Raw genomic sequence first — 23,461 nt, 5'->3', positions numbered from 1 at the left:
CGCCCTTGAGTCAAGAGACATTTAAAACTGACGGGAATTCTATTGTTTCTTCGCACTGACTGATCCTCAAGTCTTTTTTTGCTGACGCACGCTAGGGGATATGACAAAGCGTCTTTACAATATTTCTTCTTTTCAATTTGTTAGGCGGTGATTGAAATAAAATTGATACATACATTTGCACATACACACAATGATGTTGAATCAACTTAATGAATCGTTAATAAATAACTACAAAAGTACTTCACTCTTCAGAAAAGATCTTAGAAACTAAAATGGTTATTTTTAGTTCACAGCATTTGACTTAAAATAGATAAAACGTATTGTATGTTATAACATATATTATAATAGATATAAATATCACAGCCTCCAATGCTTTTTAGCAAATTAAAACATTTTCAAGATTGAGGCTTCATAGCTCTCAAGACGAAAATAGTTTTTTTGTGAAGGATTGTAACAGATAATAAAAAATGTATTTACTATGGTAATTCCAAGCTCAAATACTAATGGGATAATTTAAAATATTACAATGGCTTAGTGTTGCAAAAAAATAAGTATGTTAGAAAGAGTTAGGCACTTTCAGTATTAATATGTTGCAAGAAAGATAGAAAATATTTGTATAAAATGGTGAAGAATATTTAACTGATACAAATTGTACCAATTTTTCTCAATAGATGCTTTATAAAACGAAAATATTGATGATAAAACGTACAGGTCCATAATACATGCATTAGAGTGCTCAAATTATAGATGTCTCAGATCAAAGTACGTATGTTTATGCAATTTCTATCAGACGAAATTTACGTATATAGACTATTGTATTTGTAGAGCTTTTAATAAATGCCAGTCGATGTTGGCAGTTTCTGGATGCCTTGTTGTTTTGGTACCGTAAATTATTTATTTCTCATTTGCATATGGAAAATCACTAGTGCAAACAACACTATTGACGAATACGTCCAAATGATAAGGATAATGTTAAAATAACTGTTATTTATGATTGAACATATAATTGTTAGGAATGAAATGCATTTTAGATCAGTGGCTGTGTTAACGAACAAAATTTCGAGTTCGAAACTGCATCAGTCCAAAATAAGTTCGACAGGCGTCAACGCATACCCAAAAAGTTACTATTTGATGCGAATTTTGGCTCCATATTGTTTCACCAGAACTGCGCTACGTAATGAGCAAAGTGATGATGGACATTCTTTATGAATGATCTGATGTTATAATTCTTTCTGGCAATTCTTTTCTGGCATGTATTGCCCATCAACTTTAGATATTTTCTTGGTAGCTTTTCTGAACTTTGGTGGAGCAAACTGACCTGCAAGCCGCAAGCAATGGTAAGTTACTATTCAAGATGACCATGCCACTATCTGAAGCGACGGTGGATATTTTACAATCTTATATTCCTTGTAAAATGCCTTAAATGGACGTTTAAATGGGAAGCCCGTCGTTAATATTTCACAGCTTCATCTCATTTTAAAATTAATCGGCAATTTTTGATAAACCCTGTACTTTTCGGACATAAATTACACATTTTCATATATAAATAAAGTAAGTGTTAGTTTGAGTAAGTAAGTTAGTGAAATATTAGTGATATATAAAATATTAAAAATCATAGATAAATGTCTTCTATATACATAACAATTTAAATGGGGAAATTATTCTTGAATTATTATTGTTAGATATAATAAATGGAAGTTTGCTTAGTGAACATAAAACTGTATCAATTGGATTATTTATGGATACTATTTTTAATTACAGGCTGCCCTCATAGTTGGTACTCTTGTTCCAAATAATATGGATGGATGGTTCTTAAACTAATCGTCCATAAAGTAGCATCACATTGATGTAGGTTCCGAACCAATACGATGAGACAGATAGAACTTTCTCTTCTTTGTTAAAATTTTAGAGTTAATTATTTTTAAGATAAATTTACAGCGAATGCGAATGCGCCATGAAACTATATGATATGCCGAAAGCGTCTACAAAAATTCTAATCATCTTTAAGAATGAAACAGAAGAGTCTTAACCTGGTTATATAATGTCGGATATAACTGTTATAGTCTCGTCCTTGACTATTGTGAGGGCTTTGAGGACGACAGCACGTTTCTAAACAACTTCCGGTAAACCTTAAACTAGGAGACATTTAAAAGTGACGAGAATTCTATTGTTTCCTCGCAGCGACCGGCCTCGAATGCCTTTCTGACATTTTGCCGCGTTTTGTTGTCGCTCGATAAGCGAAACGGGATGAAAGGTTACGTTTTCCATTATTTTTTCCTCGTTTTCCAATAACGGAGAGACGGAAATGCGACCAGTGTTCTTTATCTTGGAACCTAGGTCAATTACAAACATACACTTTTACGTGGGTCGTCAAACAAATCCGCTAGTATTATTCAATACAATATATTTTGCAATTAATGTTTTTCAGCTTTACTTAATCATTTAAGAAATTCTTCATATATTGAAAGCTCATGGTCATAACTGAAGAGTGTTTACTTTGGAACCAATAAGCCGCTGATGGTCTTCAATAAAATCTTCCAGCAAATTATTTTGAAATTTGGGCGATTCAGCTTGTTATTTCACCGGTCACTTTCATCTCCTGTATTGCCAATCCCAAGTGATGGAACTCTAACCCCTGAATGCTTTAACAGAACGTTAAGACTTAATTAATAATCATGAATAGCAGGAGATGGGTCAGTTATCAATACTTTGGTATTTATTTATTAATTCGACGGAATCTCTAACAAAATAATAAATTGATGACGATCGAATGCCATAGACTGATAGCAAGTGTAAGATATTGGAAGCGAATAATTATTTTTAGTAACTGTGATTATTGTCAGTCGAGATCGAGGTTGACTTCATAAAGTTTAATCAAGATATCTTGTTTTACTAAAAACAAATAGGAAAATTGTTTGTATACTGTTGCATTGTTCCTTACTTAATAACTAAATATTCAGTATGTTCAAAATTTTAAAGGTAAGTAAAATTAATAATGCAGAAAGAAACAAATCAAAACTTGTAAGAGAGCTATATAAAAGCATTCCAAAAATATTACCTAAAAACAAACATACAGCAAAAGAGAAGAACAGAAAGTAACAAGAATAACACTTGATAATATTTAAATAATATACGTTTTTAACACACACATATAGCTGCTATTATACCATGTTAATATTCCAAGATTTTATAGACCAAAACCTCAATATGGTATATGTCGTAAGAGGATTCATTTGAGAGGTGATCTTTGTGAGACCTTTTCGTGGCGAGTCGCGTTACTCATAAATTTTACGAATACTTAACGAGAAAAAAGCTTCTTTTCCATTGCTTCAGTAGATTTAGGTAGATTGCATATAAATGTCGTCATGGTGATAGCCTTGAATATTGCAGTTATAATTTAAGTATATTATAAAAGAATGGACCCTGAGGAATGTCAGATTATTGTCAGCATTTCCAACTTAAAACTAACTAAAACTATATGATTGTATGGTTTATCATGGAGGCTGATCAACTTCTAGGTAATGGAAATAACCGTTATATTCCCGTCGCGCCCCATAAAATAAATTGAAATTTTTATGATATTTCTACAAAAAAAACTGATGACTCTTAAGGTATATCACGGCGGAGTGGCTAAAATAAGCATATATCTCTTGAAATTCCTAGTGCTATTTGTGCTTTTAGCCAGGAATGATATTCTCTACAAAAACTTTCAGAAATGGTCGGAAAGGTTCACGTAAATTTATTATACTCTTACACCTAAACAAGTTACTGGAGAAAATCAAAATCGGGAGTGATATTGATGCCCCGAAGAAAGTAGCAAATAAGTTGATTATGATCAAAAAGAAAACGACGTTCAACTACACCTCATATTAGTACTATTTTAAATAAAATACGAGAAAAGCCAGTTTCAACAAAAAGTGGTGGCGAAATAATGACTTATAAGATAAATAGAAGACCAAAATACATACAAACTGGACGGAAGAAAGCAGGAAACATTTTTTATGGGCAGATTAGATAGACGTATTTTGTACTCCGATCAAAAAGCGATCGGGCTTCAGAACAAGCATGATGGTCTGAGGATGACCGGGTAGTATAAGTCCGGACATATGATTAAAATTGATGGAAAGCTAAATAGAGAGGGTTATCTGAAAATATTTCAGGAAAATGGAATTTATGCTGGAACTGGTTTAATTGGCAAATTTTAGCTTTTCAATAAGCTAGTGACCTTAACTATTCGTCACAATTATATCAAGGATTTCTAAGGCGAAAACGAAATGAAATTGACGTCACTATCTTTAGATCTCCTTCCTGTCGCATTAGTTCGGGATGATATAATAAAGAAGAATCGATGCCCATCGAGCTCAGAACAGTAGTAGGAATACTTACAACGTGAATGAAAGAAGACACTGGGCTCCTAATATATAACTAACTTAATAAAAATAGTGAGTAAAATTCGTGATCAAGCAATTATCAAAATGTAATGAAAATGTATTTCATTTTTACTTTAATGAAACGTTAGTCTAAGTGGTCATCAATGCTTGAGTGCCATAGATAATTATTTATTGGTTTTTTTGTTTCTTTAATCACGTTATTGTTTTCAAACATTTGAACGGTACCTATATGCATCAAGTAGCTGTTGAAAAAAATATCGCAAAAACGTTCCTTTTCAGGATGACAAGTCTTAGAATGGGTTAAGTAACCAACTAAATGTATGTGTGACAGTATCTCTGAAGTAGGGTTTATTCCAATGATTAAAATCCCTGGAACATTTATATCTCTAAAACTATTTTTCATCGATAATTTGCGTAGCAGGCAGGTATCTTTAAATATTTGTATATACTAAATATTAAAAAAAACGCTTTGGATTATATCCTATAATAATAACTAAAATTAAATTTATATCAACAATTAATATCGGATAATTAATAATTCTATAAAATCACTAATTGATTAACAGATTGATAGATAATAATCGTTACTGTTTCTTCCATTTCACTACAGTCAAACGGAACGTTGCACCATTATGGCAGCAGCGAAAATGGAATAGCGCAAACTTAAATTAATTCCTTGCAAACATAAAAGCTAAGTGGAGCGCACGGAGAGTCACCGATAATACCTGGGAGGTACATAAAGACGGGCAGAGAACGGTATAAGGTGTTTATTAGCTCGGGCCATTAAAGTTACCTTTGTTGAGAGTGCAGACTCATCACTGGCGTGGGAAAGATTCCGTCCGCACGGCACTGCACCCTTATTGATCCCTCTCTGGCTTCCAGCCGTTTCAGCTCAAAGTTGCTCTCCGAAACTGAAACAAAACGAGAAAGTTTAATTGTTATTACCACTCTAAAAAATCATCGAGATGATTGTCAAGTAAAATGAATTTCGGTCATGTTAACGTCATTTGCATACATATATACTTATGTGTTTATATTATAAATAATAATTTCATAACATCATATATAATCATGTGCTCATATATAATTTGTTTTTATTTTCTTACTCACAAGTAGTATCTAATATGTGTGCAGGAAACTGAGGACATGCCTATGCTGCTGAAAATATAACTGCACATCAATAGAATATAATATTTAAATTTATTGTTGCACTAATAACTCTATAACAGTAATAATTACATTGTTGTATTTTTCTTAGTGTTATAACATATATTGATTTTAAAATATAAGTTAAAATATGAAAACATTTTATGGGCCATCAAGTATAATTGCACATATGCCATAATTACACCCCTAAATAGCTGCATATTTCAAAATGATAACAAGAAGCAAATAAGAAAACTATTCGTTTTTTTTTTAAATAAAGACATTGCAAAAGGTAAAAAATGCAGTAACTGATAAAAATTAGACCTTCACTTTAAATATGATATATTTAACCAGTAACTAGTAACGATTTAATATATTCTCTATAGGTGATGTATTGTTAGAATTTGTCGAGGGAAAGCTGAAGAAAGCAAATTTAGAATAAGAAAAAAATTACAAATGAGAGTTCATTCGAATTCACATGAATCAAACAAACATGGCAACCCTAATGATCTAATGACTACTATTCTGAAGGTGCAGAAGTAAAAAAAAAACAAGGAAATAAGCATATATTTTTATAAAAGAGTATAGGCAAATAAGTTATCGTTTTGTCAAAATGAAGAGTTATTTAATGGAACCTTCTTTCAGGTGGTATATAGATAAATAATAATATTAGATAATATGATGGTTCATGGACTTTCTGTAAATACATTTCAAAATGAAGTTTATGTAAATAGGTTGCTTTTAATTCCATTTTCTTTTTCTAGATTTTTGCAATAAAATTCCTTTTCTACTTATTATTTTCAAATATTTCGCAATTTCTATTTATTTGGTAAACAATTACAACACTTGAAATTATTAAAATGTGCATATAATCGTTATTACCATTATTAACAAAGTTAAATATTATATTTCTTCAAATATATTATCAAGTTTTGTACTGTAGTATATATTTTAAAATATTTCATAAAAAATTAATGATAAGTATCGTTGCTAGGGTTCAAACGAGTTCCTAGCACCTAAAGAAATATTAGCCCTTTCTTTACTATTGTGAGATATGTTTGTTTATAAGTTTTTAATTTCATGGGGATACATTCTCCATCGCCGAGCGATATGCTAAGAAAGATAGACTAAAATGTCCACTAACAGCTACAAATCAAAAGATATATGCTTGCGCAAAGCTTGCTAGAAGAGCGCTTGTTCCTCAGACTTTATTAGTTCATATAAATGAAAATGCGCATATGTTAAACCAAACGTTACATTTTGATTACAGTTACTCTTTATGACAGTTACTCTTTTTTAAAGTCAAAAAGCATTAATATTTTTAATTAATTTTATATTGATACTAGTTGACCCATATTATTTATTATGTATTTTAATATTATATGTATTATATATTTTAAGAAAGTTGGTCAGCTTTAAGGAACTGTTGTAATGTGTCTTGGGAATACTTTTATTTATAACAATTATACCATTTTGTTATACCTAGAACCAATTATACTTTTTTGAAGAAAACCTGTTTAAAGAATTAATATCTTACATGTTTACTACAATGAGTAAAAATTATGATTATGTTATCACAACTTTAAAGGTCTGATTAATACTGAAGATGTTATATTCATTTGTTACTTGTTTTGAAATATCATCTTTAGATAGGCGACGCATTTTTGGATAAATTATTATATTTATTATCTATTTAGTTTTATTCTGAAAACTCCATTTTATTAACCGGGGTTTATTTTGACTGGTCCTATTGCTTAATGTTGGCTTCGATCTACGGCTCTTGGCAGTAAGCTTACTGATTGGCCAGTGATCAAATTAGAGGACATTCCAATTTGGGTAAGACTATTTCCTGTTATATTTTGTGAGATATTACTGTTGATCAATTCATAATTACAATCGCCAACATAAAGTATTCCCGAGCTTTGCGGGATTCGAACCAGCGACAATTGCACAATAGCAAGCACAATTCGCTTGTTTGGATCGACGCTATCATATGAGCTTCCTGAAGTAGCAATGCATAAGCGTAGAATTAGGTTATATCTCGCACAGGTGAGGGCGGTACAATTTGACTTAAGAAGACATAAAAATGATTTTGCATATTTCCACAAAAACCATTCAAAAACGAGAAAAGCTGTAAATACTAATTATAAAGCAGACCAAGCTAAACGAACCGCGAAATAAAACTGCAAAGCTATTTTTTAAACTAAATTTTCAATGTGACATAACAAGTCAATTGAAAAGTCCTCAAATTAGTAAATTAAATTCATATGATTTTTAGTTAACCAAAGCCTCAAAACATGCGTGTATAAATTTAATAGCAGTCGGATCATTAATTTGTGAATTATAGCATTTTGAGTGAGCAACTTTCGTTATTGTGGAAAAAAAAGTATAAAAAGGAATTTCGCGTGTTGACAAAAATATTGCTTTTTGACGAAAACATTAAAAAAATCCACAAAATTATTTTGAATGACCGTAAATTGAAATTGAATGAAATAGCAGACACTCCGCGCGAGCTCACTTTTAACCAAAAACAACGACGAGTTGATGATTCGGAGAAGTGTTTGAAGATTATTTCCGAGTGGACATGATTAACCCGGTCCAAAGCGTGGGAAAACGCAATAGTCGGCTGGCAATATCATGGCATCTATATTTTGGGATGCGCATTGAATAGTTTTCATTGCCTATCTTGAAAAAGGAAGGACAATCAACAGCGACTATTACATAGCGTTATTGGACCGTTCGAAGGAAGAAATTGCCGAATAACGGCCGAATTTGGAGCAAAAGAAAGTGCTGCTGCACCAAGACAATGCACCGTGTCACAGGTCAGTGAAAACGATGGCAATACCATATTCTCACCGTATTCTCCATATCTAGCCCCCAGCGATTATTTTCCTGTATTTTGAGATCTGTTTTCAGATCTCAAAAAAAATGCTCGCTGGGGAGAAATTTTCATCGAATGAAGAGTTGGAGGGTCGCTATAATCAGTGTATCATCCTTGAAGGGAATTAGATTGAATAAAAAAACTAATTCTGCCAAAAAGATATGTTTTACTATGGTAGGCCGGGGATTTTTCAATTGACCTGTTAGGTAATGTTAAGGGTTTTATATAATATACGTACTTCAATTCTAAATGAGTCTATAATATATATAAGAGCCAGTGCCATCTTTGTTTCGAAATTATCGAAAAAAATAGTGTAACAAAAATTATTAGGAGTCAAAAAATTTTAAGTTTTCATAATCAAATTAATCAAAAATAATAAGTTTTCTCTGAGAGCAGGTTTAAAACAATTAATGCCTTTATACTGACATATTTTAATTTAAATATTACTACAACACCAATTAAAATTAATTTATTATGATAATAGTAACATACATCAATCATCAGATAGTCTAGCTTTTAGTTTTAACTTACGCCTGGTTATTAGACAATTAATGCTGTCTAAATTAAGACAACGAATTATTCATGATATCGTCGGCTATGAGATAATATAAATCCATTTATCATCTTACCAACAAACACAGCATAAGACCTCGCATTAAGCTTCTATCAACAGATAAGGATAGAGTGGACTGAAACTAAGTAACATCTTGGGATAATATATATAGGGATCTATGATGACAGAATAGACAATATTGAAGCTCAGTGGACAACGTTTCCTTTATATAATTGTTCAATATATTAATTATAATTAAATAGATAATTCAACAATTCGTGTATATCCGTTTATATAATATATTTATATAATAGATTATACTTATTTTTTCAACGTATATATAGCATGATTTTATATTTTAACAATAGGGCGAAATAACATAATATTGATTACAATTATACCTCAAGATTATTTAAAATTTTTGTAGGCAATTGATAACTGTTTTAATATAAAGCTTGAAATGATTACTATGTCTTAATTGCAACGAAGCTACTGATCAGTTGTGGACTGGACTTAATTCAAAATTGTTAGCAAATAGTATAGAAGAGTATTACTGTAGGAATGAGTACGGAACATCTGTGTACTTCATTATAGAACAGAGTTATTCTAAAAAAACATTGGTTTTAAATGGCACGTACGATTATTAAGATTGTTATAGCAATATAAACACACAATTCAGTTTTGTGGTACTTATGGTGTATTTAAATGAGCATTAATCACAGCAAATAAGTCAAATTTACACGTCGACTTGTAGATGATGACTTAGTATATTTAATAATTAATTGTATGATTAAATTGTGCATTTTATTAAAATTAAAATTATTGATAATAATATATGCAATAACAGAAATCAAAAAAATGTAATGAAGGAAAAACCATAAGAATGACAGTTGGCAAGAAAATTAATAAGTAGATATTCATATTCTGTAAAGAGCCTAATGCTAGCACGATCATCAAACATGATGGATGCTTGATTATCTATCTTGAAGCCTCAGCCTACATACATCAGGTTGTAGAACTTGCTAATATCACATTATTTACCTAAACAGGTATCAGTTGTGCTTGAGTAATGTTTTTTAACGCTTTTATTTATGTTAATTAATTTAAGTTTCTATTTCGTAAAACAAACAGTACCTTGATAGATTTAGAAGCCTGTTTTCTTAAGTTCGGTTGCTATTCAAATCTTATAGACATCTGTTTTTTTATTATGCTCATATACACAATAAAAAAAACAAATAATACCTGACCTCAAACTTGTTCGACAGTGTTATTAACATTTATTTTACATTTATAGGAGGTTAAACTTTAGAAATATTGTTAAAATAGTACACAACTGTTATCAATATGGTATTTATGAAAAAAAAATACTGGTGTCGAAGTTATATCTGCTAGGTTTTGCCTTGCAACCACATTTTACATTACACTGAGACCATCAATATACATTAGAATACATAATTATAAAAAAATATTTAAGTTATATATCAATGCATCCTTTATCAAACCAGCTGTTGACTATTGGACCGATGGATGGTTATTTTGGATGTACCCAGATACTATAGAAACAATTACTTTGTCAGAAATTTTCAGATTTCCACAAGATATGAGAACAGACTCCACTCCCATCTTAACACAGAAATAGAAATTAAACTCAATAGATCACACTGTGTGAACTCTGTAGTTGTGTCGCAAATTCTAGTAAATGGTAAAAGCCCTGAAAGTGCTACAAAGAAAACTTTATTTTATTCTATTAGAGACTAAGTAATGGCCAATGGGTCCACGTATATTAATACCTAGCTTTAAGCCACTGCGGAGACAAATTGTGAATCGGTAAGGACTAGTAAAAATACGTTAATAAATAACAAAAACAGTTTAAAACTTAAATCGAACTCTTAAATTCTGATTCGGCAAATTGGAGTACGAATTGTTGAATATCTAGTTTATTCGCCAAACTCTCCTCAACAGAAAACTTCATTAGTTTACTTATGTCCTTCAGTTCCCCATTTAGTTGAGTCAAAGATTAAGATATTCGAACAAAGTTAGATATACTAACTGGTTTCAAGGTAACTGTATATTTTACAAAATAATTAGTACCAATATAGTTAACAGTAGTAATAAAATGTACTTGGATCTGCTTAAATCTAATTGACTAATATCAGCTATTGCCAGTAATAAATATTCAAATTGATTATGAAGACAACTCAGCTGAAAGCGGCGAGTTTGTCTTTACGACTCGTCCGTCTTCCCAATATTGGCAAACTCTCAGTAATAAATGTAAAATTGGGAAGATAAACCAAGTGAGGGCCCGGGCCTTGCTAGAGCGGAAGCTCGCCGAGCATCGAAACCCGTAAATTGATCCCTGACAATAAAACCTCAAGAATTATCGTCGATTCGCATAGTAGAGAATGGAATTCGGCAGTCGGTAACTGATCGCCAGCATGGTGCCGTGATTCGTAAAATAACGTTTGGAAAATGATTTGACCGTCCCGGAAATCTAACAAGGATGGAAACTATATTAAATATTAAAGTGGGGAAGTCAAGGAACGCATTGGATTGCTCCAACGTATATATATATATATATATATATATATATATATATATATATATATATATATATATATATTTATATGTATATATATATATATATATATATATATATATATATATATATTTATATGTATATATATATATATATATATATATATATATATATATATATTTATATGTATATATATATATATATATATATATATATTTATATGTATATATATATATATATATATATATATATATATATATTTATATGTATATATATATATATATATATATATATATATATATATATATATATATATATATATATATATATATACATATATAGTGGAGCAAGCAGTGGACGCCCAAAAGAGGTTGTTACCGACGAAAATATTTAAAAAATCCACAAAATGATTTTCAGTGACCGTAGATTGAAATTTAATGAAATAGCAGACACTCAAAAGAAATCAATTGAACGTGTACATCATATTATTCACGAATATTTGGGTATGAGAAAGCTTTGTGCAAAGTGGGTGCCGCGCGAGCTCACTTTTGATCAAAAGCAACAACGAGTTGATGATTCGAAGCAGTGTTTGAAGATAATCAAGCGTAATAAACCCGATTTTTTTGCGTCGATACGTGACAATAGTGTCGTTACACTCCGAAGGCCTATCAACAGTTGTGTGGACTGCACACGATGAACCCGCTCCAAAACGTGGGAAAACGCAACAATCGGCTGGCAAGATTCTGGCGTCTGTATTTTGGGATGCGCATGGAATAATTTTCATTGACTCATTTGAAAAAAGAAGGACCAACAACAAGGACTATTATACAGCGTTATTGGGCCGTTTGAAGGACGAAATCGCCGAAAAACGGCCGCATTTGATGAAAAAGAAAACAACATTGAATTGGCAATCCTTCCGTAATTACTCCATATATTCTTTCACATAGTAAAGTGTATCTCTCTGTCCTGTGTGTGTGGGATATCCACACAGGTTATACTACAGAAATTTGAGTAGAAAAGGTAACATTCAGAAGACGAAAAATTGCAAATTAGCCGATGAAGGTACAAAACTCACATTAATTTAAGTGTAACTGGAAGATACGATTTATATTAGTAAACTTATTACAAGTGATTTTGTACTATTGTTGGTTTTGATATTTTAATTGCATACAAGCAGAAGCAGACAAAAGAGTAATAAATATCGTACACTCTATTGAAATATTTATATGCAAAATATATTTGGAAATCAATGTATCTACATATTTAATTTAAATACTTCATTAATATGGTGACGATTTTTAGATACAAGACCATTACACTCAAATACGAATTTCCACGAAATTAAAATATTTCAAATTTGCATTTTGTTGTTTTAACACTTTTAATATTATACAGTGTTGCAACGATAATTAACAAATCCTTTATGGCAATTTCGATTATTAATTAATGCAAATTAAATTATATTTTCTTTCGGTTGTTTACGGGAACTTTTGTTCCGTTCGACGCACAATGAAAATTATGCCTGATTAATTTGAAGCCGAATTTTATCGATTCGATAAATAACTCAACCAGAGTTAATCGAGCTCGAATATTCAGTATTTCGCTTAATAAAACTGAACGTTTGAATTTTAAATATTTTATTCGACATCACGGTCCGACGATTTTTAACAAATTATCGTAAATAGCCATTTGAACAAGATAAATTTATTTTATTCTCTTTTGCATTTTAATTCTACTTTTTTAAATAGGTTTAATAGGGGGGGTTAATTGGTCTGTATAATGATAAAATATGGATGGTTTTCAATATAGTGATTACAGTACAAGTTTTATAGTCTATGGTAAAATGTATAATTAAGTACAGCTGAACTATATTTTTTCATCAGTGGATTGGGTGTGTGGTATTCAAAGAAGGTCAATGTTTTCTATCATATTTTTTTACTTTTTACACAAAATGATGGGTTCCTATTTCTTATATCCTGATTCTATAAGTATATGTGATTGCTGAACACTGATTGATATCAGTCCGATTACATGAACAATTACTCTTTCAAATTAAATAAATGCCAATAAATGCAAAGTATATATATTAAATCGTACGTCTGACATGGCCATGGTTGTTCAAAAGACAAGACTGTGTATTTATTTTGCAATGGAAGATGTGATGAGTTAGATATCTGGAGAGATCTAGCACTATCACTTGAAATGCTAGTCCAATAAATCTGCACTTGTTTACTTAAAATAGCCGTGAAATATTTCATTGTTGGTGCAGTTAATATGATGTTGGGGAAATCATAAGGCTGTTATTTGTCAAATGAATAGAAATAACTGGAAGAAGTTACTTATAAAGAAAAATATCAGATTAGCATGAAAAGAAGACAGTTGATGATGGATTTGCAATCATTTCGCGGTTACTCGAATTATTCCTTGGTAACTATACCAAAGAGGAGTTTGGGTAGAAGTAAAATGAATTAGGAAGTGTTGCGTACCGGATGTACAGATAGTAAAGAAATGTAGAACCGTTTTCGTTCGAAGAAGTATTTGGTTCTCATTAAAAAATGGTTGATAATGTTTAAAATCCCAAACCGATTGGATTAAGTATCAAAGAAAATTTATGATGGTTACAGTATGTTTTGTTGTTGTAAGTCGGGGTAAGTTTATTCATATATATATAAATATCAATTTTTTTTTTATTCTAGAAATTAAAAACCATTCCGAGAAACGCTGTGCAAATGGCTATATATTTTTCTTCTTAGATCAATAGTTGCAGATCAAATAAAATAATGGCTTCTGAATGCAAATCTGTTAAAATAGGATTGGCCGGCATTCAATACACGATGAATTTTGTTGTAAAATTTATTACCCAAATAAGAACACATTTGTTAAAGTGTTAAAATTAAGTTGTTAAAAATCAACTTAATAACTACCTTGAGGGTTTAATTTCATTAAAGAAAATTAAGAGTAATTATTCAAATAAATATATTTGCTTAAGGCGACTTAACCAAGATAGTTTGTTTCGGATCTAGTTCATGAATTCAGGAATATTCATCTTCGGCTAGTATGTTTTAGAAATCATTTGAAACGCTGAACATGATTTAATTGTTTTCATCTCATTGGCCTTTAGGTAATTATGAAGAGGATGAACATGAGGGCTCTAAATATTTATATTCTATAACAACCGGGGATGAAATGAAAATACTGTCAGTAGGTCTTTGAGCTATCTCCTGTATTTTATTCAGTGATTTTGCCACGTCTGATGGATCCTATTACATTGATGGCACTAAACAAATAGGAAAAAGAAAAAAGACGGAAGTGATAATTTTGATTTACAATGTACCAATGTTTTTTATTTATGGTTTTATATATACATTTTATATAAGATATATTTGTTTTTATTTATATTTTATTTAATAAATTTATTTCCGAAAAAAATGGTTTTTTATTTAAATTTCATTAGTCATTTAAACATGACATCAAGGCTGTCACGTGCCAAACATTACTAATGAGCCAATCAAATGCCTTCACAGTATTTCTCTTACAGGTACCTATAATGGAGATTTAAATTGACTAATCAAATTATTTGAGCGGCCAATTATGGCGCCCTCTGGATGTTGGGTAAAGCAAAACTATAGGCTAGAGTCAACTATTGAGTTATATCTCTATTACTCTATGTGACTAGTGTAACTGTCATAAAAGATCGACATTTTTTTGGTTATCAGATATTTATTGTATGACCAAAACTCTTGAATACTGATTAAAACTACCGGCCACTATTATCAAACCGCGATTATAACATATAATGTATTAAACATTAAAGTAAATTTCATATTTCATACAATTCTAAATCTATAAATCTGAATATTTCTTGATAAATATGACTTAAATAATGACAGTCACAATGACATATATTGTCAAATATGATATAGCTATGTGCCATCGGTAATTTAGGGTCCTATTTTAATTGTTGTCTAGTATACATTCATTTTTCTGTATTGAAAGATATTAAAATGCAGGGTGAATCTACAGGGTATCAGTATCTAAATCATTACGTTCATTTAGTTTCTGGGATGGGAAATTATTCTAACAACTTCTTGATCAACATTAAAAAATATAATAGTTGTTTCCAAATGACGTTGTTTTACGCAACGTGTATTGCACAGGATAATTTCATACCCTCTTTCGAGATATTATACCACAAACATTTTTGGTACCACTCAAATTTGTACCAGAGGCAAGTTAATAAAATCTTAAATAATTTCAGATACAGAAATAAGTTTATCACTTAGCAGGAGCACTGTTGCCACTACAAGATACAGGTCAACATTTTGTTCAAATGTATTTTATGAGTAATCCTGATACCGATGCCGATAGGCGTTGTGCTCACAACTCAACAGTTAACCAAATTATTGCCCAAGAACTACAAACGTTTGTTCATCAGAACCAAAAGTTAGTCAAAATAGTCAAAATAGAAATGGATTGCATGCCATCTGACAGCCATATGATATCGGATCTAAAGAAACAATAGCTGGTGATTACGCTAGGAGCTTTAATTTACCAAAATTTTGAAGAGGCTGCTGTTATTGTCGGAGAAAACTATCAATATAAATGTGGGTGATACAGATCTCACCAGGTCTAGTCACTATAGAAGTATTAGTAGAGATAAAGTTTATAAAGCCTTTAAAGCCGTCTATTAGGAAACATTAAATGTACTTTGGCTCCCAACCATATATAAGTCAAGTTACGTTGTTTTATTTGATTTACTGCATATACTAAAATTTAGCTTTCACTTTTAATATATGAGTATTATTCATGACAGACTTGTGGTATACTTAGTGAATTCTTGAACTTATATTATGGAGTACATAAGTTTACTCTAGGGAGTATTTTATATTCCGCATAACAAACGAAATCAGGTCCTTGGCAAAATTCATTTTACGTTCTTCGATCCGATGTTTATCGAGAAAAGCAATAAATAATAGAGTTGCGAATGGTCGCAGTTTCCGCCACCACCTATCTATTAATTTCAATAAAAATTGACGTGCAGTGTGCGTGTCCGCGGACGATTTATTCCGGGCCGGGTCGCTTCATAAACATTATGTGAAATAAGGGAACGGGTGAATAAAGGGGGAGCGGGTGAGAGCGAGAGGTGCTGGTGGGCGGACGAGTTGGAAACGTTATGGAAATTTGGACGCGATATGTGGCGCGTTCGAACTCGAAAGAAGCGGCTCGGCTTTTATGGCGTTTTTACGAGCTACAAGGGATGCCGTTCGCAATAAAATCGACGTTTGTTCAAATTAATAATCAAGAGGTTTTCGAGTTTATAGTCGCCGTTTTCTGGGCGCGCATTAAACAAATTCCCCTCCGCTGGGGAAGGACTCTTGTTACATTTTACGCTTAGGCTTTATTTCATTTTTAACGCAAAAGTAATTCGATGTCAGAAATAAAGGGAATTGTGACCTTAAGGATTATAATCAACCAATAAAGACAGGTTTTTCCAGCGAACCAGAGCCGAGAAATCTCAGCATTGGGAAGAAACACTTTATGTACTTTCTGCCTGTTTTATTCTTGTTTTTCAGTTTAAAACTTTTAATTCTGTTTTATTACTCTTATTTTGAATGGATTAGCATTTTTATTGTAATTAGGCGTTTTTTTTTATAAATATTTTTCTGTACTGTATTAACTATACAATTCAATTAATCTTTTTTACTACATGAAATAACCATAATACAATCTTAATTTACAAATTATTTTATTACTATTATTTTGTTGTACTTATATCAGTATGTAAACAGTGTGCCGTGTAAATATGTCATTATATTAACACATACAGATAGATAACATTTATACATTATACAAGTTCGTGTAGTTTGATTGTATCTTTTAACTTCCTGAACATTACCTAATAGTTCCATGCTTTCAAGTTGCTGTGATTTAGTAACCTTATTTCATGATTTAAGATGTAATCTTGGATAAATTAGTAGATCCATTTGATTTCGAGGTCAACATGTACGTAGCGATAAGCATTGATTATTAATCTGAAGACTGTTTTGACAGCGTTGAAATGTTAGTAGGTTTAATGTTTTAGAGCAACCTCATATTTACAAGCCAAATGTTCAACTATGCTTTATAGTTGACTGAGAAACAAGTCCGCTTGACATTAGATTATGTTGAGACTATCTTTCGTGACATGAGTAGTATAAAAAATAATTAATAATTTGCTATTTATAATACAATTGGCAACAAATCACATGTGGTCAGAAAGCATAAGAAGAGTAGGTCGCTCTAGATAGAAACTACGATATTTATAGAAAAGGAAAGGCAACTAAATAAAATTGCAATATAACAATGATTGAAACTAAGATGAAAAGATTGTCTTTGTCGATTTTTACATCTTGTAATCGATGTCATGTAGTTTAGTTGAAAAGCGTTAATAGGAAGATATTTATATTTTTTAACATACCTTTTTGTATATTTCAAGAGTAACTGGACTAATAGACGTGAAAAGAAAATGTTTTAATAATATAAATTTTAATATAAAACAATTTATATATATATATATATATATATATATATATATATATATAAATTATAATAATAATATATATAAATAATTTTTTTGTTTGCATAAAAATTATACAAAAAATGCCCTCAATTCTTATTTCCAATCCATAAATTGTTTTATATTAAAATTTATGTTATTAAAAACATTTTCTTCTATAATACCGAATCTGGTTACGAGATTGGTAGATTGCTTACTGTCTTGGCACTACTGACAATTTAATATGATTCTAATGAGTATCTACCGTTTTGAATTAGTACAAAGTTGAATTCGGCTTGTTCGTAGATTCTGATAGATGTATCAGGTTTTATACTTCAAGCACCTCTTTCGAGTTCCTGATAGGAGTTGAGAGGGTTGAGTCGAGAGTTTCTTCGGTACAACTTGATTATTTGCTCTTTTCAGGAGGCGAAAACTCTTAACTATGATTTTCTCACACAGATGGAACACTTGAGCTTTAAAATTCTTATAAAATTACTTATACTATATACTTAGTTGTAGAGGGCTCTATAGACGTTCTATGGTTCGCATATGTCGCAATGAGACAAAAATATCGCCTAGCTTCCATCACTTGCAGCCCCATTATCTTGAGTACTATTGTCTTGAGGTAACGAGTCGATGAGATGTTTTCTCATTGGCCAGGTGCTTGGTTAACCCCTTTTCAGGTAAGGCCAACCTCCACCAGACATTCTGCTCAATTATTTTACTTTTAGCTCAAAAATATAATATAACTAGATGACCTGATGAACTTCTTATGACCTACAACAATCTTGCAAATTTTCTCGGACAATGAAAATAGCCTCTTTCGTCAATTGTCGGCGAATTAAACATCCTTGTGTGCACACACCGATTCAATTCTATTTTGAATATTTTTACTAAATGGTATTCTGACGAAGAAACATTTATGGTTTTTGAAAAGTACTTCGCTTCATTGTTGGATTGTGAGTGTAACTTCTATCAATAACCACATCCGAACTGCCATTAAATAAATTTCTTGTAGTGGCAACAGCACATCTAATAAGTCATAAATTTGTCCATATATCTATTTTAATTGTTTCTTGTTTCTGATATAAATTTTAATATGAGCCAATAACTTTAATGGTGTAATACCTTAAAAGTGAACACGAAGTTATCCTGCACAATATCCGTTGCGCCATTGACGTCATTTGAAAACGACTGTTTGTTGGTCAAGAAGCGGTTATAATAATTTTCCATTCCAGAAACCACCGTAACAACATGACCCAGTAGATTCACCGCTCTATTGCGCCGCTGGCATTGTTAATAATAAGAGTAAAGATAGTTTGCGTGCACTCATTTTGTGACCAAATAGTTACGTTAAATACATTTACAAAACATGTTTTACTATAAACGATACGTATTTCTATCGAATCGATGTACTTATCAAAAAATACCTACATTTGTATAAAATATACAGTTGTAATATATTCAACGATCAGTGGCACAATTAATTTGCAATGTTTAAATCATTATGTTCTAATAACAGTTTGACAACTGGTTGGTGCTTTATATCGGTATTCAACATTCCTTTCGCAAAATAAATTTTCGAATGTACCCATCAATATTTGACAACCGAGAAAAATGTCGATCTTTTGTAATAGTGAAATTGCCGATAACAGCAACATTTTGTATAGGAAAACGAAATTATTGGTTGTACTATTTTCCTCAAAATTATTCCATATCTGTTCACCATATGAACCTTCACTGGGCTTCCACATTTATTTCACAACAAAAATGAACCAAATCAGTCCAGCCGTTATCGAATTTTATCGAGACTAACGAATAGCAATTCATTATCTTCCCATAGCGCATCCAACAAGTCATTCAAATATTATCTAAAGCGCCTATAAATTAGTTCCTTAACCGATCTATCTGTACAAAACAAGAAAATAAGCATATTTGGACAACACAACAACAAATTAAACAAAAAAAAAATAGAAAAGAAAATAAAGTATATAATAAAGTATGGGACAATATTGTTGTAATTGTAAAAAATGTTGTGAATGAGTTGAGACGTAATTGTATTTAATTATGTTTAATAAAATTGTTTAATATTAAGCTAACAAAAATATCATGTTTTTTTATAGTTTTGAGATCTAATTTATTAGATCATTTAACTGTTTCTTGTATTATTTATGATATTGGTAAAGAATTATGACTTGAGACAATATTGGATATTATATTGTGTCGAATGTCTGTTAAAGCTAGGCCAAGATAAGAAAGGCAACGAGCACACAGAATACATGTATGTAGCAATTGCGATATCTCATTAGCTCGTTGTCGAGTGCTTCGTATAATGGGTGTTCAGTTATCGAGGCTAGACGAACCGTATCAGAAGTTAGATCTGGTAGAGTAGCCCTTATGGTGACTGTAACTATAAACATTAATAAACCCCGAAATCGTGAAATTCTCGAGCACTCCTTGAGTTTCTAGCTGGAACAGTCTTACTCCTCCGAAATTACGAACGAATCGGGATACAGAAACGGGTTTCTTGAACGAGCCTTTTCAACTACCACCAGGAACCCAAAGGAGGAGCTTCAGCGAGAAAATACGATGTATCGACAAGGAGAATCCGAATTTACTAAAGAACTACCGGTAAGTTGCAGTAACACTGATGAAAATTACAAAATTGACTAAAGAATTGGCAAAAAATTACAGAATTAAAAGAAATGAAGACTTGCAGAACCAAGATTAGAAACAGTAAAATGTCCAGAGTACAGAATTAGTTAAAGAACATTAATCAAATTAACAATTAATGAAAGTTAAGATTTAATCAGAATTAAGAAGAATTCAAAGGCATCAATAATTGAAATCAAGAATCAAGAACAGTATAGTTCTGATATGTCATCCGATGACGGAATCAGTGTTATCCTACAGCACACAGACCATCCAGTAGGTCATTTCCATCCAATTCATAATTCTTTCACCGTTTCGTATCGATTTAGCAACTTTAAATGTACATACTGTTGCACTATTCACTCAAATAACAAACTCTTCTTTGTGCATTAATTTACGCAAAGAAAGGAGAAAATAAAATTTATTTTATATGGAACATTGTTTCCTCCCCTTAACAACTCAAAAGCAGTATAGTTTTTTTTATAATCAGAATGTTAAAAACTGATCCTCATAACTGAAATTTCATTTTATCTTAGATAAAATAAATTATGTTTGTTGATTTAACCTCTATCTCCTTATTTTATATAAATTACATTCAAAAATGAAAGAGGGAGGGAGAGTAAAGTTAGGCGAGAAGAAAATCGTTTAATAAGCTAAATCAAAGTGGTCTTTAACCTTTACCGCAATAATTAACAAAGTAACTAGCACGAAAAGAACAGTCGGACCGCAGAAATCCAAAACATCGGCTCGTAAAGCCCGGAACAAAGCCGACAACGGCCGTAGACCGTTTAATTCGGACCGGTCGTTTGGCAGGGACGCGCAACTTTTCTTTTAAATTATAAACCACTTTTGAGGCCATTTAACTGCCGCAAAAAGAGAAACGACCCGAGCACTCAACCTCAGAGACCAGAAAATAAAAGAATCGTAAATTCCCGGGGCCATAACTTTCGTTGGTCCGGTCCGGCGACCTCGAGGGCCACCGTCGTGCACCGAATTTACATCCAGGAGATTATTTATGCATACACACGGGGAGCCGGCCGCGTCGTCCAGGAATGGGCGAGATTAATAAATTGGGTCAGAGCCGTGCGGAGATCCAGATCGAATTAATTGAAGATGGTGTTATAACCTGTCTTCCCCAGAAATAATGCGAAGATAAAATAACCGTATACGTTTAGCATATTTGCAATTACCATTTTAATTAAATTAAATTATTTGTTCCAGTTAATCCTAAAATATGTTCAATACACGGTATTACCAAGAGTAGGGAGAAGTCCGATTTTTATACAACAACATATTAGTTAATTGCCATTATTCGGATAATTTTTTCACTTTAAAAAGCATTTATTGAGATAAATTAATATAATATATATTTGCAAAAATATTTTCTATCATATTTACAACTTTCTTCCATTTTTTGGGACAACCTGGAGAGTTACTGTATCGAACGCACGATATTTCTTTGCCAACAACCCACTCATCGATACATTTTCGCATTTCTTCAGTATTTTGAAGCTGTTTGCCGATCATACGAGTCTGTATCAATCTAAATAATTTGTAACCAGAAGGCGTTATATTTATTGCATGGTGATTGCAACGTATGGCTGAGCGTTCTCATACAAGATAATGACTCTACACTACGTATACCCTTTTTGAAACAGTGCATTACTTAATTTATTCAGTTGACGTCGGTAAACATCTACCTTTACAGCTTCATTACATTTTGGCTTGTAATGCACTAAAACATTAACATTAAAACAAAACATTAGGGCTTTTAATATTCTGCTTCGGTTTCGATGTGGCTATGATGGACCAATCTACGACCTTTTGCCGAATTCTTTATTTCTTCCTTGGCGGAAATTAAACGTTCGTTTAGAAATAGTTGAAAATTTTAATTAATTAGTCTGGTTGATTTTCACTTCTTTTTATCATTCCGATCACATATACATGTGCGCAAATAATTAATTCATTAATCGTTAAGTGATATACTTGACTTTTTGTTTGACACCTTTGTTTAAAAAAACACAAAATATTAAACACCATAAGTTTTTAGATAAATTAGTTTAGGAGTCTAATATATTTACGTATTTGGTACTTATTTATATCAAGTTTCCTTACGTCAGATTTATTTATGACAACAAAAATACTCGAAAAACATATGCTTTAGCTCGAAACATTTAGATAAGCTAATTTCTAAGATATCTATCCCGTAAGACGGTGCAAAAAATTAGGTGAAAAGTCAGTCGAACTGGTTTCTGGAAAGACCTCCGATGGTGTAAATAAATAGATATATATCTAGAAGTGTATTGACCTTAGAAGTCCGTGGGAATGCTGGTCTCAGGGAATTTATGACATTATAACTTTATCGAGTTAGGTAAATCACCAACGGATGATATTTTCACTCCCTAGAAATAACTACTACTAGTAAAAGGTACCTAAGACAAGGCGGCAATGATAAAGTGTAAATGATAAGTGCAATGTGTTCATCTAATTACCACACGAGTCTTCAGACGATTCTCCACGAGCCTTTAAGATAATAAATGAAGCAGATAATAGGTCAAGTGAACACAGGGTTTGTGCCCCTTGATACTTGAAGATTGTCGTCACGAACCGTTATTATACCTGTCTATTCTTTGTAATTTAAGTATATTGTAAATAAAGTCGTTTTAACGTTACCAGGTTTTTCCCTTATAATCGGGAGAAAAAAGATTCGCAACAGTTTCTAAAAATATTTAATAGATTTCAGTAAAAAAATTATTCAAATAAAACA

The 23,461-nt window shown here is 31.5% G+C and overlaps 1 protein-coding gene across 1 annotated transcript in view; it reads right to left on the bottom strand.

Moving 5' to 3' along the window:
- Window positions 1–23,461, bottom strand: part of LOC143197942 (uncharacterized) — a 794,565-nt gene that overhangs the window by 379,763 nt on the left and 391,341 nt on the right. Inside the window, exon 4 of the mRNA XM_076406795.1 lies at window positions 5,185–5,302. Within this exon, the coding sequence (XP_076262910.1) occupies window positions 5,185–5,302 (118 nt within the window). The remainder of the gene's footprint in view (window positions 1–5,184; window positions 5,303–23,461) is intronic.

This window comes from Rhynchophorus ferrugineus, unplaced genomic scaffold (assembly GCF_030347505.1).
Source record: "Rhynchophorus ferrugineus isolate W39M unplaced genomic scaffold, kcgeb_rfMv2 rfM1, whole genome shotgun sequence".
Classification (NCBI taxonomy): domain Eukaryota; kingdom Metazoa; phylum Arthropoda; class Insecta; order Coleoptera; family Curculionidae; genus Rhynchophorus; species Rhynchophorus ferrugineus.
The sequence above is the reverse complement of the archived record's forward strand: the minus strand, read 5'-3'. Positions and strand labels throughout refer to the sequence as shown.